This window comes from Candoia aspera, chromosome 13 (genome assembly GCF_035149785.1).
Source record: "Candoia aspera isolate rCanAsp1 chromosome 13, rCanAsp1.hap2, whole genome shotgun sequence".
Taxonomy (NCBI): Eukaryota; Metazoa; Chordata; class Lepidosauria; order Squamata; family Boidae; genus Candoia; species Candoia aspera.
Window position 1 is genome coordinate 16,236,874 of NC_086165.1, and position 16,719 is coordinate 16,253,592.

The 16,719-nt window shown below is 44.8% G+C and overlaps 1 protein-coding gene across 3 annotated transcripts in view; it reads right to left on the reverse strand.

The window, feature by feature from the left end:
- Positions 1–16,719, reverse strand: part of CHD2 (chromodomain helicase DNA binding protein 2) — a 95,993-nt gene that overhangs the window by 21,887 nt on the left and 57,387 nt on the right. For all 3 annotated transcript variants that reach the window (XM_063313925.1, XM_063313926.1, XM_063313927.1), the window contains 11 exons: positions 15,037–15,126; positions 14,300–14,490; positions 13,573–13,761; positions 11,891–12,053; positions 10,224–10,376; positions 7,778–7,849; positions 4,635–4,784; positions 3,574–3,722; positions 2,794–2,890; positions 1,761–1,853; positions 232–405 (listed from right to left, as the gene is read on the reverse strand). In XM_063313925.1, coding sequence (XP_063169995.1) covers positions 232–405; positions 1,761–1,853; positions 2,794–2,890; positions 3,574–3,722; positions 4,635–4,784; positions 7,778–7,849; positions 10,224–10,376; positions 11,891–12,053; positions 13,573–13,761; positions 14,300–14,490; positions 15,037–15,126 — 1,521 coding nt within the window. The remainder of the gene's footprint in view (positions 1–231; positions 406–1,760; positions 1,854–2,793; positions 2,891–3,573; positions 3,723–4,634; positions 4,785–7,777; positions 7,850–10,223; positions 10,377–11,890; positions 12,054–13,572; positions 13,762–14,299; positions 14,491–15,036; positions 15,127–16,719) is intronic.

Consider the following 16,719-nt stretch of genomic DNA (forward strand, 5'->3'; position numbering starts at 1 on the left):
CATCACCACCACCATCATGCCCTGAGATCAAACTGTAGTACAGGAGCAATAAACCTTCCTTATAGAATACTGAAAACTTTAGGTATCAACTTCTCCAGCTACTGAGATTTCAGCAGACAGTGCAAATGCTTACAAGTTTGATCTTGGGAACATTCCTTCTCACAACTAAAGCAAACATGAGCGGGAGGAGGTGCAATGTCTCCCATTCTGGGTCCCGCAGCACAAAGCTACCTTTTTGGCCGAGCTACGAATCCTGGGCAGCATGTATATCTCCTCCAGTTCCTTCTGCCGTTCCTCTTCTTCCACTTTCTTCCTCTGCTCCTCAGGAATGATATCATCCCAATCCTTCTGAGATTTCTCCTCCAGCTCTGCTTCTTCCTCCTCCATTGTGGCAAAGTTTGCTACCTGAGAGGAGAAACAACCAGGCATTCCATTTTCAATGCATTTTTCAGATGCAATGAATAGGTTTCTCTCACCATGTTTCCACTTCAATTCTACATAAAGAACATTTAAGAAAAGGAGGGGAAACAAAGGCTGCAAGCTTGTTCTATAACCAAGGCCACTGGGCTGAGATGGAATGTGACCCTGGAACACCTTATGGGACACACAACACTCCAATTTCTTGGCCAAGGATGGCTCTTATGCTCTTGTACTATTTAGAGAAATTCAAACATATCAAACTGCATCTAAAGCAGGGGAGCACTTTCTCTTCAGGCCAAGGGCCATGCTGGGCTTTTGAGCAGTGTGCTGCTGGAAAATGAGCAGGCCTAGGAGAAAATTAGAATGTACTTCATTTCCTGCATTTCACTGTTTATGCATATATTCCATTGAAACGAAACTAAATGAATTAAATGCAGTTCATATTAAGCCCCATCAATTTCCCCTTCTGTCACTTATTGCTTACTGCCATCCAATAAGCTTCTTATTGGATGGCGCTTTTCAAGTTGCTCAGATATCCCTGAAGGTCTTGGAGTCTCAGGTTATTCATCTCTATGTTAAGTCAAACAGATAGATTAGATTTTATCCCCATCTTGTTGGAAAACTGGCTACAGAGTTCATTTTATGAGATCTGATTAGTAAAGGGATAATTAGGAAAAGAGACCCTGGCTTAATAGCCGAAGGCATGCATCCAAGAAGAAAGGTTTGAAAAGAAAGGGATCTTGGACATCATCTAATCCAATCCCTTGCCCAGGGCTGGAATTAAAGGTCATCAGCTGACAGATCTGGGATGTGGGTCTGAAATCCTGAGGTTAAGTCAGGCAGCCAAGTCTGTAAGTCTCTTAGCCTCTTAACCTAGGCAGCCAGTCTTTATCCTGGGGTTAACTCAGGCAGCCAAGGCCAATGATCTGACCTGGTCTATAATCATTCATTCATTCATTCATTCATTTCAGGACTTGTGTGTTTCAAGGGCTGGAAGTATGCAAGAAAAGCAGAGCAGGCTTCACTTGCTGGATAAGAACAGAAAGTTCACCTGCAGCCCATCGTTCTTACTGGGAAGTTCAGAAGAATGGAAGAGCTGTAAGAGGCTGAACTGCAGGAGCTCATGAGCTAAGCAGAACGTTTACATCCAGAAAGTTCCTGACTGAACAGCCACACCAACAGGAAACTGGGAAAAGCATTTTAAGGTCTGGCACACAGTAGTATCCTATGCTCTAGTGATGTTCATATCAAGACCTCAATCACCCTTCAGCTATGCTGGTAATGATGACAAATTCTGAAACCTTGGAGGCTTCTGGCAACATCCTTTTCTGAGTCTGTACCTTAAACTGTGAGAGCAGTTCGTCTGTTGCGCTTGCGGACGCTTCGTTTTCCCGTGTCTCGGCCAGGCGTAAGATTTCCTCAATGTCCATTTCCTGGAACCGTGGGCAAGAGTGCAATCAGACACACACCAAGAATGGAACAAGAGAGTCTGCAGAGACTGAGTTTACAATAAGAGAAAACTTGGGAAGAAAGCAATGTAGGAATAGCACTTCAAGAGACCAAGAAAGATAGTATGAAGAAGCTCAACATTTGAAAACTTTGGAAAAACAAAATACCCAGCTTGATTTGGATTTTGAATTAAACCAACGTGTCCTTTAGTTTTAGACCGTCAAATGGATAGTCTACCTTCAGCAGAGGTTAAGCATCTTTTTCATATCAGGAGCCATCAAAATGGTACCCACAGAAGGGAGCGGGAAGAGGAAGGACCAATTACACTCTAAAACGGCATCTATTCCTCTCCGATTAAATAAAAAGCCAAACAAAGTTTGAAAGATATAGAAATGGCTAAACTCTAGTGAAATGTTGACATCATTGCATGAGATATTTGATCTATACCTCGCTTTTCTATTCTGATGAGCATTCAAGGTGGCAAACAAAATGTAAAACAAATGCAAAATATATTTAATAAATTATTATTAAAATATACGAAGTTTTTAAAGTTTAAAGTTAATGATAAAATGCATACTAAAATTACTGAACAATCTTGGGAGATTATGGTGTTCTAATGGGAAGTATTGTGGAATTTTGGAAGATCTCAGAATGAAGGTTGCTAAATCCCCATGAGATGTGGGGATCTCATGAAATTTCAGCAGGCCAGGATCAATGAGTCCGATCCACATGGAAGGAGAATGGCCAAGATATATTTGTGCCTGGCAGGGTGCATTTAAATATTTAATTAACTTTGTCCTTCTAAGGTTCCAGTATGGAAACTAATGGCATTGGTCTATGCTGGGGCTAAATCTCTGCCAATTTCAAATGAGCATCCCAAGGAGAATCAAGTTAATCACCAAGAACATTGACCAGAAAACTCACCTGAGGTTCAGATTCTTCCCCTTCTGCTTCTTTGAAAAGGTCTTCAGCTCCAAACTTCAAGATGGCGGTCAGTTCCTCCTTGTTGAATGGATTTGAACTGGAGAAAAACATGAAGCCACTGACTCTCACAAAAGTTCCCAGTTCACAATTATCTGGAGCGTATCTCCACTCACTTTCCCAGGATCTCAAGCGATCTAGTTCCTCAGCCTTAATCCCTTGGTGAGAAGAAGTCCCATCCAACTCCCAATCTCTCTTGCTCTGCAGGAACTAGGCAATTTGCAGTTCTGAATAGCTAAAATCCTTTTAAAATCAATCAAATGGTCAATTTTATAAATAAACTTTTTTTAAAAAAAAAAAGACAATTAGCAAGCTTAGCACAAGGCATGCGTTTATGTATCAATGACCATATATGACTGATAAATATAACCCAGCTCATTTTATTTCATCAAACTGTCAGAACAGTGATCGATGCTAAATCACTTGGTTTGTATTGTCTGCTAAACTGAATAAAATTCCAGGGTCTACTGAGTTATTGCTACTTTTCCTCCTGTCCTTTCTCATCCTGTTCATAAAGGAAGGAAAGTTTACTACTTGTGTATTCTTAAACTGACTGAAATCTTCCAATGCTGTTGTAGAAAAGCCAAAAAATCACACCACCAACAAGGTACTGATCAGTTCAGAGTCTGGAGTCTTATCACCTTCCCAGATTTTACTTTCAAAAGGCACTATATGAGAGCCACCTTGATCCCACAACAGAATGCACATCTCCCATCTCCTTACTTGGATCTGCCAGAACTATTATCCAGAACTGTCCGGCCTGTGGTGTCCATCCGCTGTATCACGAGATGGTCCAGCACCATCTTCTTCTTGGCCCTTTCTATAATCTCCTCTTCCACTGTCCCCTTTGTAACCAAGCGATAGATGTTTACCTGCAGAACCCAGGGGAAATGTATGAAATGGCTTCATAGATAGCTCTTTTATCCCAGGTGCAGCCAGTGAGGCCCAGAAATCTCTCTTGGATGTATACCTAGTTCAATGACCCACCTGACATTTTAAAAGAATTCTTTAATAAACAGGTATAAAATACCAGCATGCTGCAAACCAAAGCTACTTCTAATATCTTATTTGTTTGCAACAAAAATAGAGGTCATCCCACCAGCACTATTTCACCTTTTGGGTGTTTTGTGTCCAGCTATGTCCACCAAAGCAACCACTTTCTGAGAACATCTGACAGTCTCCAACTTCCAAATCCCACCCCCCACCCCAAGTTTCCTCTTCCTATATTATCTGATCTTCTACCTGCTGTTTCAAGAAAAACTAATTTTTTTGTTGCCAGCCTATCAATCCGGAAATGGCAGGCACTGAAAACCTGGGATTGTCAGCATGCTTTGGACCTTGCCAACTGAAGAAGGGCCACACATTTGTCCAAGGCTTTGCTCCACGGTTTTGCCCAGTTTAACGACTTCTGGGTGTGCTTCCTTCAACTCCCAGAATCTCTAGCTAGTAGCTGAAATAGCTGAAATGCCACCGGCACGGGCTACTCAACCACAAAATGACCAGTAGGGGAGGTTCCATTCTATCACTACCCTCCTCCCCTGGTTCGTTCTAATTCCACTGCTCAGAGAAGGAAGGGGCAACTGACACTGTACTTGAGCAAGAGAAGATAAAACTGGGGAGGAATTGATTTCCAGACTTCTACAGTCTGGCTGTTAACTAGATTTTCCCATTCTGACTCTTTTCAGATTCCCTGAATGTTGACTCCCAGAATCCCTAATTCCCCTGGCTAGGAACCGACCGTATCTGCAGAAGACCTAGGAGGAGGAAGGATGTTTTCCATTAACCTGTTTCTTCTGCCCAATCCGGTGAGCCCGGGCCTGAGCCTGTAGGTCATTCTGGGGGTTCCAGTCTGAATCAAAGATCACCACGGTGTCAGCCGATGCCAAGTTGATCCCCAGGCCACCAGCTCGTGTGGACAGTAGAAAGCAGAAGTCCTAAGCATATGTGACAAAGGGGACACACATTGCCTGTGTCTGCCTAGCTCCAGAAGGACAGGCAGCAAAGTACTGGTCAGGTAGCATGAATGGCAGCCACAATGGCTAACTGGTACGTTTTAAGAGCAAGCGGCTCACGTACTCTAAATCACAAGCAGGTGGGATGGAGGCATAAAGGGTTGTCCCAAAATTACATGCCTTCTACAACAGTTACTAGTTTACACAGAGCTGTAAAGCAGGACAGCCTGGTCTCCTGGGGCAAGCACAAAATTCTTCAAGGCAATCAGGCAAGAGAATACTTTCTTGCTTCTTCCCGTGACTGGACAGGCTGGCTTGTGACAAGTGTGGAATGGAGATGTGGGGGGCAGTGATCTCTTGCAGAGGTAGGCAATATTTCTTGAGCTGCACTGTCTTTGAGTAGCATTTTAGGATTGTACTCAAAATAGCAATGGACAGAGCCAGGGCAAAAACTAAGTTTCATGTGATTTCACTGACGTTTAAATGAATTTAAATGAAATTATAGTTAATATGTTTACTCTCCAAGCACATGTTTCATTGTTTCCCTCTTTTATCGTATTGTTATGATTAATAGTAATGACAATCACCACCACCACCACACTGGAATGATAATTTGGTAACAATTTTTGGAGATTTCCCTGAGGCCCTGGGGTCTGCATGGAGTCTGCAACCTCAAGTTGGACTGCAAAGCTTTCAAACAACCCCAAGTGAATTAGGACTCTCAGAAGGATTCAGTCCCAATGCATCCTCTTACATTGGTGGATTTGGTTCTGTTTATGAAAGGGTGGTAGGTTGTTGTTATTGTTGTTTTTGTTTTATGAAAACAAAAAACCAGAACAGAGAGGAAGGGAGTAGAATCTTTGACATGGAAGGAGATCCCTTGCTGCCAACTTCAGAACATTCAAGGAAGTAACCTGAATGTGTTCAGAGGTGATGGTTACAACTGCTGTTCAAACTTAGGAAAATATGAAAGGTGAAGGTGCTGAATCCATCAACCCCAATTTAAGTAGCCCTTCTTGTTCACGTATTGAACCACTTCACTAATGTAATAGTATGTGGGAAAGACCTTGGGAGATGGGGCAAAGAGATGCTGCCTAGGGAAGGTCAGATAAGAGATGGCATAGCCCTCAGGTGCATAATGGGTGGAGAAAGAGGCTCAGAAGGAACCCTTCCTAGCTTCTCAGGCTATAAAGGAAATGGTGGGAAATTTGTACTTTCAGACTTGCAAGATTCTGTTAATGTAGCCTTACAATAAAGTAGAATTAGTTCATCTGGTCATGTTTCCTGTCTGGTCTACCTGGTAAGGCTGACATTAGCTATATCAGCGGCATGGGTTCATGGCTCCTACTGTGAAGGCTGCATTGGTCCCAGATCAACACACTCCAAAAAGGCTAAATCACTAAAAAGAGTCCTTGTTTCTATAAGGAAAGCACCCATGGAAAACAATTATTATTTTAATATAATTATGCAAATTGCTTTGAGAGAGTTCTTGCTTTTCACCCACAGTACCACAGACTACTTCTTCTGAAGTTAGCTGGGTATTTTAAACTTTCTGTGCATTTTCTTGGGCAATCATGATTTGTTGCTGCTGTACATATCCATTTACCGGTTTTTTGCTCACATTGTCCACCGCCTGGGAGAGATTCTCTCTTGGAAACCCAGAGTGTGAAGCAGCTTTCTCCAAGCTGGTGCCCTACAGATACATTACCTTTTCTATCATCCTCAGCCAACACATCTGGAGGACACCAGGCAGGATAAGGCTGGTAGAAAGGAGCCAGTTTGGTCTAGTGGTTAAGGTGCTGGGCTAGAAACCAGGAGACCGTGAGTTCTAGTCCCGCCTTAGGCATGAAAGCCGGCTGGGTGACCTTGGGCCAGTCCCTCTCTCTCAGCCCAAGAGCCAATCAGGCATGGTAGGAGAGTTCTAGTCCCGCCTTAGGCACGAAAGCCGGCTGGGTGACCTTGGGCCAGTCCCTCTCTCTCAGCCCAAGAGCCAATCAGGCGTGGTAGGAGAGTTCTAGTCCCGCCTTAGGCACGAAAGCTGGCTGGGTGCCCTTGGGCCAGTCCCTCTCTCTCAGCCCAAGAGCCAATCAGGCGTGGTAGGAGAGTTCTAGTCCCGCCTTAGGCACGAAAGCCGGCTGGGTGACCTTGGGCCAGTCCCTCTCTCTCAGCCCAACCCACCTCACAGGGTTGCTGTTGTGGGGAAAATAGGAGGATGGAGTATTAGATATGTTCACTGCCTTGAGTTATTTACAAAAATAATAAAGGTGGGATAAAATAAACAAACTAAATTGTTAAATTAAAGTATAAATAAGAAGACACCTCCTTAGAAACATGCTCCTGTTATGTAACACCTATGAGAAAACTGGTTCCACAATTAATTTATTTTTTACCTATGTGCAAATCCAACCCATTAACATTTGCTCTTTTAACAGAGACTTTAATTCTCTGCATACTCTGGGAATTACGCCCTATTAAACTCAGTGGGATTTTTCCAGATAAACAAATCACAGATTGTACCAGAAAGTCTCTCTTTATTCCTGTAAATCAAGCGATGTTTTGGAGTAAGCTCCTAACTTCTGATGGGACGTCTCTTCCTCTGTTTTGCAAGGTTCCTCCTCTCCCCTAATAAGGCAGCCGGCAGAAGTGTCAACACGGCTCAAAGCAAGCTGTGTGCTGTGCGCAGAGAGGTGCTGGCTAAGCAAAGAATGTTTCCACTGCAGCTAGAAGCTGCAAGTGAGCTACAGTGACCCACACTTGGTCCTTTGGCAAAACAAAGGCAGGGGCTACACTTTTCTTTCCCTTGCTTGATGCTGCCAGCCTCCTCCAGACCTTTCGGATCCCCAAACCCTTGCAAAAAAAAATACAAAAGACACCTTTCTTCACTCCATCAAGGAGGTACACCTTGCTACGCTTTGTTATCCCCTTCCTAGGCAGCCACTGCACCCCGTCCTTTACATAACCGGCAGCAGCCATACCTCTGAGCCTTCGGCGTTGAAATGATCGAGGGCCTGCTTTCGGATCTCTCCCTTGATGGATCCGTCCAGGCGCTGCAGGAAACAATGGCACGCAGGTCAGGGGATCTCCAGGGAACGCTCACCTCCTACCCACCCCAGTTGCCCCAGCCTCTCCTCCAGGAACTCAACTCTCCCCTGAATGGTTCCCTTCAGCTTAGAGCAAGACAACACTCTAAAAATAACTATGATTAAAAATAACCCTGCCGCCGCTGCTGCTGGGAATGGTGGCCAGGAGGCTGAAGACCAGGTTCCTGCAGCCAAGCCAGGAATAACCTATAAAGCATGGTTATGAAAAAAAGGAGAGTGAGGCAGAGGTCAGTGGAAAGCCAGCAGCTCCAAGCAGTAATCCACTTGCTCTCCAGGTGGAAACCCAACTATTCCAGTTAAAGCCTCCTGCATGCCAAGGCTTTCCTTACGAATTTCAGGAAAGTAATACAGAGTCTGGTACTAACTCCAACACCCAGATGATTAAAGAATACCAAGTCAGAAGGCCCAGTGGCCTGGCTTGGTGCAAGGCTGGCTGAGTTCACACAATACTTTGACTCAGGACTTTTAAAGACCAAGTAACTGTGTCTAGTCTTGCAACAAGCCAAGAGTGGCTAGGTTTGATTTTTGGTTTGGGATGGTGTGTCTTAGGGTGCTCTGTAAATCCAGCCTGCTTTTCAACCCATGTACAAACCCAGAATACAGGTTAATTCAATAGCTGGGTTAATCATGTTGTGAGAACCCAAACAGCATCATATGCTTGACCCCTTTCTGGCTCTCTCTGTAAGAACAGTTACCAAGGCAAAATATTACAAAGGAATACGGCCAAACATTTGGAGAGGTTAAATATGAGTGTATGTCTGCATCTATATCCATATTACTAGTATTATCAGCCGGAATCAATGCACTGCAGGAAAGGACTGCAATCTACTATCCAGGGCAGGTTGGTGGACAGATGTTTGTCGACTTCCAAATCTAGGACTTAGAGGGTGGCCCACCGAAAGTCTCCCATGGAGTTCCTGTGGTTGAGGGGGGACCAGAACCTGGGTCTCCCCATGCACAATCCAACAGCTCCACCACTTAACCATACTGGTTCTCAAGCAGAGGGAAGGACTGGCTCAAGGTCATAGCAAGCCTGTGCCAAAAAGAAGATGAATGCCTTGACTTGGCATCCATTTTGTGAACAGCAAGCCCATAGAATGTCCCCGACATGCTGTCAAAAGAGCTAGCAAAGCAACTTCTCATCTGGCTCAAGTCCTCGGGACTGTACAAATCCATGTAGTTTTTTTTTTATTTTTATAACAACATGGAAGGGGCGCCCACTGCCTTCTTTAGGCATAGTTTTTCATCTCCCACCTGATTATGCTATTTTGTGATGGCCTCCCATCCAAGACTAGCCAGGCACTAGCCTGCTTAGCTTGTCTCAGACCAGCCAAGGTTGGCTAGCTAACCGTGTCTGTAATTTTCTAGGCAACAATATGAAAGTGCTTTGGATGTTGTTTTCTTTTGAGATTTTAATTTCCCATTCTAGTTTATACCCTTGGGATTTTCTCATGGTCTTTTATCCAACTGCTAACTAAATCTAATCCTGCTTAGCTTTTTTCAAGCTCAGCCAAGATAATTAGTAATTTCTTTCGCATTAAGAATTGTAATTAGTTGGCACTAGAATACAGAGTTAAAGCTTTTAAGGGTCTGCATACCTCTCCGGAGCCAAGTTATACACCTCTAAAGTACATTAAAGTTTGATGCAGATATTTGCCTACACACATGAGGTATGTACAGGAGGAAGACAGGAGGCCCATATGCAAGGTGACTCCTATATGCCCAGGCTCAGGGTGATTGTTGATTTATATCCTAAAATGTGAAAACTGACTTTTTATGAAGAACTAGGGCTCTATCCAGACTAGGATTAAGCTAAGAAGATCATCTTACGTAGATACAAAGGACTCCAGGTGTCAATGAATGGATTCGAGAGGCATGTCAATTTTTTTAAATGGCTTCATATTGTGGGAATGAGAAGATGGAGCAGTGTGATCTAGATCAAATAACATGTTAAAACAGATTACATACTATGATAAGGGCTGAACTAAGTGTATGTTAATATTATATGGACCTTTTTAAAAGTTTTAGTTCATTTTAATCACTACTGTCTTGATTCCTTGTATTATCACTGTTGCATCATTTGTATCTTTGTTAAGGCTCACTAAAAACCTCCCATATGACATCTTCCAATGCCTGGCAGGGGATAATAGGAAGCAGAACCCTTGCCCATATAGCAAAAGATCCTTCAGGAAGGCTGCGTGATTCAGTTGTCTGCAAAAATCCCCCTTAAGGCTGGCCCACCTCCCACACTCATTGTGAGACAAAACACACTTGAACACCTTCTGCGCCCACCCCTTCAGCCCAATTCTCTGGTCTTCACCTGAAAAGGGTAGTGCTTGATGGCCAGGTACTCTGCCAAGATGTCCAACATTCTCACCATCTGGGAGAAAATGAGGACTCGGTTTCCCCTCTCACGTAGCCTGGTGAGCAGTTTGTCCAAAAGGATGAGTTTCCCGCTGCTCCTGATTAAAGACTAAGGAGACAAAGTTGCTGTGATGCAGTGGTTCGAAACCTGATGGAGCAAAGGGACTGAGCAACTGGGTACCATGCTGGTTTTAGTGAATTAATAGACAGAACAATGAAAATGAACACAAGGAGGATGGCTGTAGTTCTAATCCCACCTGGCCCGTGAGTGCAATAGGTTGCCTTAGGCAAGCTGCTCTCTCAGAGCCTCTGTCTCCTTGCAGGAACTATTTCTTATAGACCATCTTCCACAACCTGAAACCCTCGAAATGGGTGGCTATGTTGGTTGGGGAGATCGGAAGTCCTAGTTCAATATGTCTGATGTGCCCAAGTCAGGGAAAGCTGACTTTCAGCGTTGGTCTCAAGTTACCATGAGATCACGTGAAGCCCTTGGGACATTTGGAAGCATTATAAAACGTTAAGTACAGGTAGTCCTTGCTTAACGACAATTTGGAATAGAATTTAGGTCATTAAGTGAATCCAGACCCGATTTTATGACCACTTTTGCAGCAGCTATTAAACAAATCACCTGTCATTAAGCGAACCATATGGTCGTTAAGCAAATCACACAGTTCCCTATTAATTTTGCTTATCAGAAGCCGGCTAGGAAGGTCAAAAGTGGTGATCATGTGACCATGGGATGCTGCAACTGTTGTAAATGTGCGATGGTTGCCAAGTGCTCCGAATCATGATCACGTGACCACAGGGATGCTGCAATGATCATAAGTACGAGTCATAAGTCAGTTTTTTCTGTGCAGTCGTAACTCCAGGCAGTCGCTAAACAAACAGTCCTTAAGTGAGGAGTACCTGTATTAGAGCTTCTTAACCTATTCCTCAACTTTACATCAACTCTTTTCCAGCTTGTCATGCTTAGCCACACTAACAGCTAACAAAGTTATGGGTTCTGTCTCTGATTAATCCCTAATTTCTTTGCTGAGATTCAGACTTTAAAATAAAAGCAAGCCAAAAATATCCACAAAATGTCCTCAAAACGCATTCAGGTTTTAATAAATCAGCCACGCCAACACCACCATGCACATGCACACGAAACAAAGGAATTATTTCCCCCCCCCCAACAACAAAAAAGTCTGTTTAGTCGGGCATCCAGTATCCTACAGCATCTAACTCACAAACTCTGGAAAGCCCCAGGGGTGAGGCATCTACTATACTTGGATTTTGTCCCTGGCAATTCCCATTTCAAGGGAGGTATACTGCTTCTAAACCCAGAGGCACCTTCAGAAATGGCTGCAACTGTTTTAAAGCCCCAAATGAGGAGTTGTCACCCCCAACATGGAACAAAGTGATGCACAATTCCCAAGAAAAGCAGGGCACCTGTCCCAGCACCTGTAGCCTTGCAGGGTTAAATGCAATTTACAGAAGGACTCTGACATGCAAGGCCTTAGCACTGGAAACTTGGACTGCCTCTGCAATGCATATTCCATGCAAAGGAATTGTACAGATCGGCCAGGTTTTGCCTTCCCTGCTCCCCGACACTGCCAGAAGCCTTCCCCAAGCTCTACCCACCAGCAGCAGCTCCTGGCTGTTCTCCTTGTCATTCTCCTCTGGCGGCTTGATCAGGTAACAGTGGTTGCAACACTTCTTCAGCTCCATCACAATGTTCAGGAAGCCGGAGGTACTGCCCCGAGTCCCCTTGGACAGTGCTTTGTAATTCCTGGTTAAAATCCACCTGAAGGGCCAGCGGACAGCAACATCAGTTTCAGCCCCTTTGGTGGCTTCAAGGAGGCAACCCGGCACATCCCAGACGCTGCTGCCGAGAGATGCCTAAGCCCGGAAGAGCCACTACAAGGCGCTTGCAAAACGTGGCGGCTTGGAATAAATAGCACAACTGCTCGGGGTGAGTTGCAGGGTTGGACCAAGACAGAGTCCATTCCCTGGTTGGCTACAGCAGCCAGAGTCATTCTCGGTTAGTCATCGTCTCTCAGCCCAGCCACCTTGCAGGGGTCTTGTTGAGACAAAGTAAGGGGAAATCTGCCACCAGCCACCTCACCTTCACCAACTCTCAGTGGAAGGGGGATTTTAGTACAGTTATAACCATTATGCTCTTGGCCTGAAGTTGCAGTCATTCCAACTACAGGTAGTCCTTGACTTACAACCACAATTGGGACCAGAACTTCCATCGCCAAGCACTGCTGTTGTTAAGTGAGTTGCACCCAATGTTACGACCTTTTTTTCCGCAGTCATTAAACAAATCGTGCGGTTGTTAAGTGAATCCAGCTTCTCCCATCGATTTTGCTTGTCGGATGCCAACTGGGAGGTCACAAATGGCGATCATGTGACCCAGGGACGCTGCAACCGTTGAAAATACATGACAGCTGCCAAGCACCCAAATTTTGATCACATGACCAGGGGGACACTGAGATGGTCGTAAGCGTGAGAACCAGTTGTAAGTCACTTTTTCTAGCACCATCGTAACTTCGAACGGTTGTTAAATGAATGGTCTGCCTGTACACCGTTGCCACCTAAATTGCCTCACCCTGAACCGCTTTTCTACCATCTGATGAGCACTTTGGTTCTGAACTGAGACCAGACAGCATAGCTATTGAGTTCATTATTCAATTTGGATGCTACCAATGGCGCCTGGACTCGTGACCTTGTGTCAATCGGCCCAATCTATCAGTCAATCAATCACTCAGCCAGCCTTCGGCTTTAAATTTATGTACATTTGTGGGGAGGAGAGGGGAGGAGAGGGCGTAAGCTGTCACCCCAAGGGGCCTCCTTGTGTGAGTCAGGCTGGCCAGTTCAAATGAAGTCCAGCTCAGAGTGGCAGACACATACAGAGTTGCAACAGACGACTACCAAAAGTCTCCAATGTGGCTGTCGCTTCTGCCTGGGAAGGGACGTCTTCCCAGGTTAAGGGCAGGGCCACAACTGGGGGTGGGGGGGCAAGCGGGGCATGTGCCCCGGGTGCCGTGCTGGGGGGGCACCAAAATGGGCATGGAATCCATGTTTGCCCCGGGTGACACAGACCCTAGTTGCAGCCCAGGCTAAGAGGTTAGGAGGAGGATCACTTAGAATCTGGCTGGCTGGAGCCCAAGCTAGAGCAGTGACTCAGGCAGGAGGACATTGGGCAGCTTCTCCCCATGGGTAGGAAATCCAAGCCCAACACTACCTTTATTTCTTCCCTAAGAAAAGTTCTCTTGTGGCACACATGCTGAGTATTCCTGGCCCACCACCAGCATCCTTACTTGTAATACTGCTTCTGGAGGGCAGACATCTCCACCCGCAGGATTTGCTCCACTTTGGCTGGGAGGGACTTCTCTACGTCCTTCTTCACCCTGCGCAGCAGAAATGGCTCCAGGACTTTATGCAGGCTCTGGTACCCGTTATCTCGCCCCTTCCCGTGGTCCTCTTCAAAGTCTTCCCAGGATTCGAACCTGAGAGCAAGGGCAGGGCAAGGGGAGAAGAGAGAGATGATGAGCAATACCCAGGTCCATCCCCATAGCCTACTTTGCAGATTCAGAAAGGAGCCGCTCCTAGCATTACACAGCCCGTTCTTCCTTTCTACTGGCAAGGAAGCACAAATACTTCACATCAGCCATATGCAGCCTCATTTAATGTTGAATACTGGGCAGCATTCAACATTATAAAGAGGATGGAAGAAAGCTTCTTGTGAAAGCTTTTTATTAGTCTGCCATCTAATAAAATTTGTTAGGCAAAAAAGGTGCTACCAGATTCCTGATTTTTTGCCGCAATAGACTAAGATGGTTCTCCTCTTACAATGTCAAGGAGATACAAAAAGTCATAGTAAGTCTGCATTTAGTTTGTACTGATAATCACTGTACAATCATTTGGGCTTCTAAACATGTCTTGTTCCAAAGGCAACCATATCTGCTTTAAGTTTTATTTGCTTTAGCTATTTCTGCCTCGGGTTATGACTTGTGAAGTTCCTTCCCCACCCAGTTGGGAGCTTACTTCTCTGGCATGATGAAATGCAGCAGTGACCACAGTTCTTTCAGGGAATTCTGAAGGGGTGTCCCAGTGATGAGCAGGCGGTGGTTGGACTTGAAGTCAATCAGTGTCTTGTACAGCAAGGAATCATCGTTCTTCAAGCGATGGGCTTCATCCACACCTAGGAAGGCCCAGCTGATACTCCCCAGAACGGTCTACAGCAGAAAAGCCAGATGGGTCACACTAGAACAATGCCACACTAGAGCGCAAGCTCCTTCTGCATCTGCTCTGGAAGACCTGCACCTGGGTCACAAGCATGAGAGATCTTGGGAAGTATTCCAGGGCATGCATTCAACTCATGGCAAAATTCTCCTGGTAGACATCTTCCACCCTTCCTTCTCCATTTTAGTGGGGATGGCAAGACCTCCAGCAAGCAACATAGGGGTTTTTCTCGTGAGCTATGAATTCTGCTCTTTGAATTCATGGTGTTTTGATCACTATACTTTGCAACACGGTGCTGCCAAAATATTCCTGGCTAGCAGAAAACTTAAATAGCTCCACGAAGGAATGGATTAGTTCTAGAGAATTCAGCAGCAGGTCACCAACTATGGGAATCTTAGAACCTTCTGAAGCATCTTCAGTTCCAGAAGCACCATACCTTTTCTGAGCCAAAGATGCTGGGGCAGATGGCAGGAAAGAAGAGGGCCATGATACCCCCTTCCCTCCAAGTACCAACACCGTTGCCTTGGCCCATCACTCACCTTGTCTTTCAGAAGGATCTCGTAGGTCGTAATCAGCACGTTGAACTTCAGTCGCTTGGTCTGAGAATGGACCCATTCATACTCGCGGATCTGAAGTAAAAGAAATGGACAGGTTGGTTTGTTTACATCGCCATTTCCTTAACCTGACCCGTTTCCAAGGTGTTGGACTACAATTCCCATCCCTCCTCTTCCACCAGCAGGCACATCTCCATGAACAGATGTCCCCTTTGATGTACAGGGTAAGCCGTGTCCTTTCTAGAAGTAACACACTCTTTGATTTAAAAAGACGAGGATAATAAACATTCCCACATCACATTGCATCAGGTTCAAGTCTTATTCAGTTTGTTTTAACTTAGCCTATTTAGCAAATCCCTCCACTGTGATTTATGGCTTAGTGTTATTGTGTCAACTCAGCCAACTGTGCTTTATTTCATATACCAGGTTAAATAAACTATGGCTTAGAGCGATGTATAAACACAGACAGATTGCACCAGATCAAGATTTCTTTTAAGGCTTAAAAGGAATAATCCACAGTTGGTTGAGTTTGTACAAAACACGTCTCCAAAGCCAAATAAACTATATTACCAGATGGGTTCAAGCAGAGGTTGGGAGTGCTTTCATCTGGATTCCTGTAACGAAAACTGGTGGACTGGATGGCCTCAAGTGCTCTTTCCAACTCTAGGATTCTGTAGCTTAGTGTGGTCTTCTGTCTCTTAGATATGCACATAAAACTATTATTATATATTTACTGCATGTGCAGTATATCCCACCTTTCTTCCAGAAGCACAAACTAAGTATTTTGAGATCTCTTTTATTTTTTTTCCCCACAACTACCCTGCAAGGTAGACATGGGGAGGGGGAGAGCAGTGGAGGAAAATGGGAGGGAGGGACAGAGAAAGCAGCCCAACGAACTCCCCAGCTGAAAGAGTGTCAGATGTTTCGAGCTTCTCAGCTCTCCCTATTATAGAATCTTCTTCCTTTGTTAGTAACAGAAAGTGGAACCAGGTTTTGCAACTTCACTTTTTTAAAAGAAAGAAAGAAAGAAAGAAAGAAAGGAAAACGAAAATGAGATAAAGGTTCTAGTCCTCAGGAATGGACCCACCTTTTTTTAGGGGTGATGGGAGGGAAGAGCTTTAGGTAACTTGTTCTAGGAGAAATTCAAGCTATGTTGGTTGGAAAGAATTAGAGGCAGGAGCCAGTTCAGGGCCAAGTCCTGAGTCAGGAGATGCTGCCTCCATCTATGCCCCCTGTAGAGACCAGCTAGGTGTCTGTGACATGAAACCTGCCCCCCCACCACAAGCCTAACCAAGTCAACCTGGGCTGCCAGAGAAGCTTATGGCTGAGAAGCCTAAACAGGGACTGCATTCCCCCAACATGCTTAACTTGGTCCCTGAATTCACCCGTTTTCTGAGTTTGCACAATATATTGAACCAGAAAGGAATCAAATTAGCAAACTGGGTTTGTGCCGAAGAACGAATTGGTTCAATTCACCAAAGAGGTTGCAATAGATCGGCATCTTTAATTGTCCTCCACATCCCACTTAATTATCCAACAGCTTCTCTTTCTTTTTACATAAAAGCCTGATTCACTCCACTCTAAGCCACAATGAAGTTTGACTTTAGTTTAGCCTGCTGTATGAAAGCTGTCAACTGTAGTTTATTCAACGAACCAGGGTTAAACAAA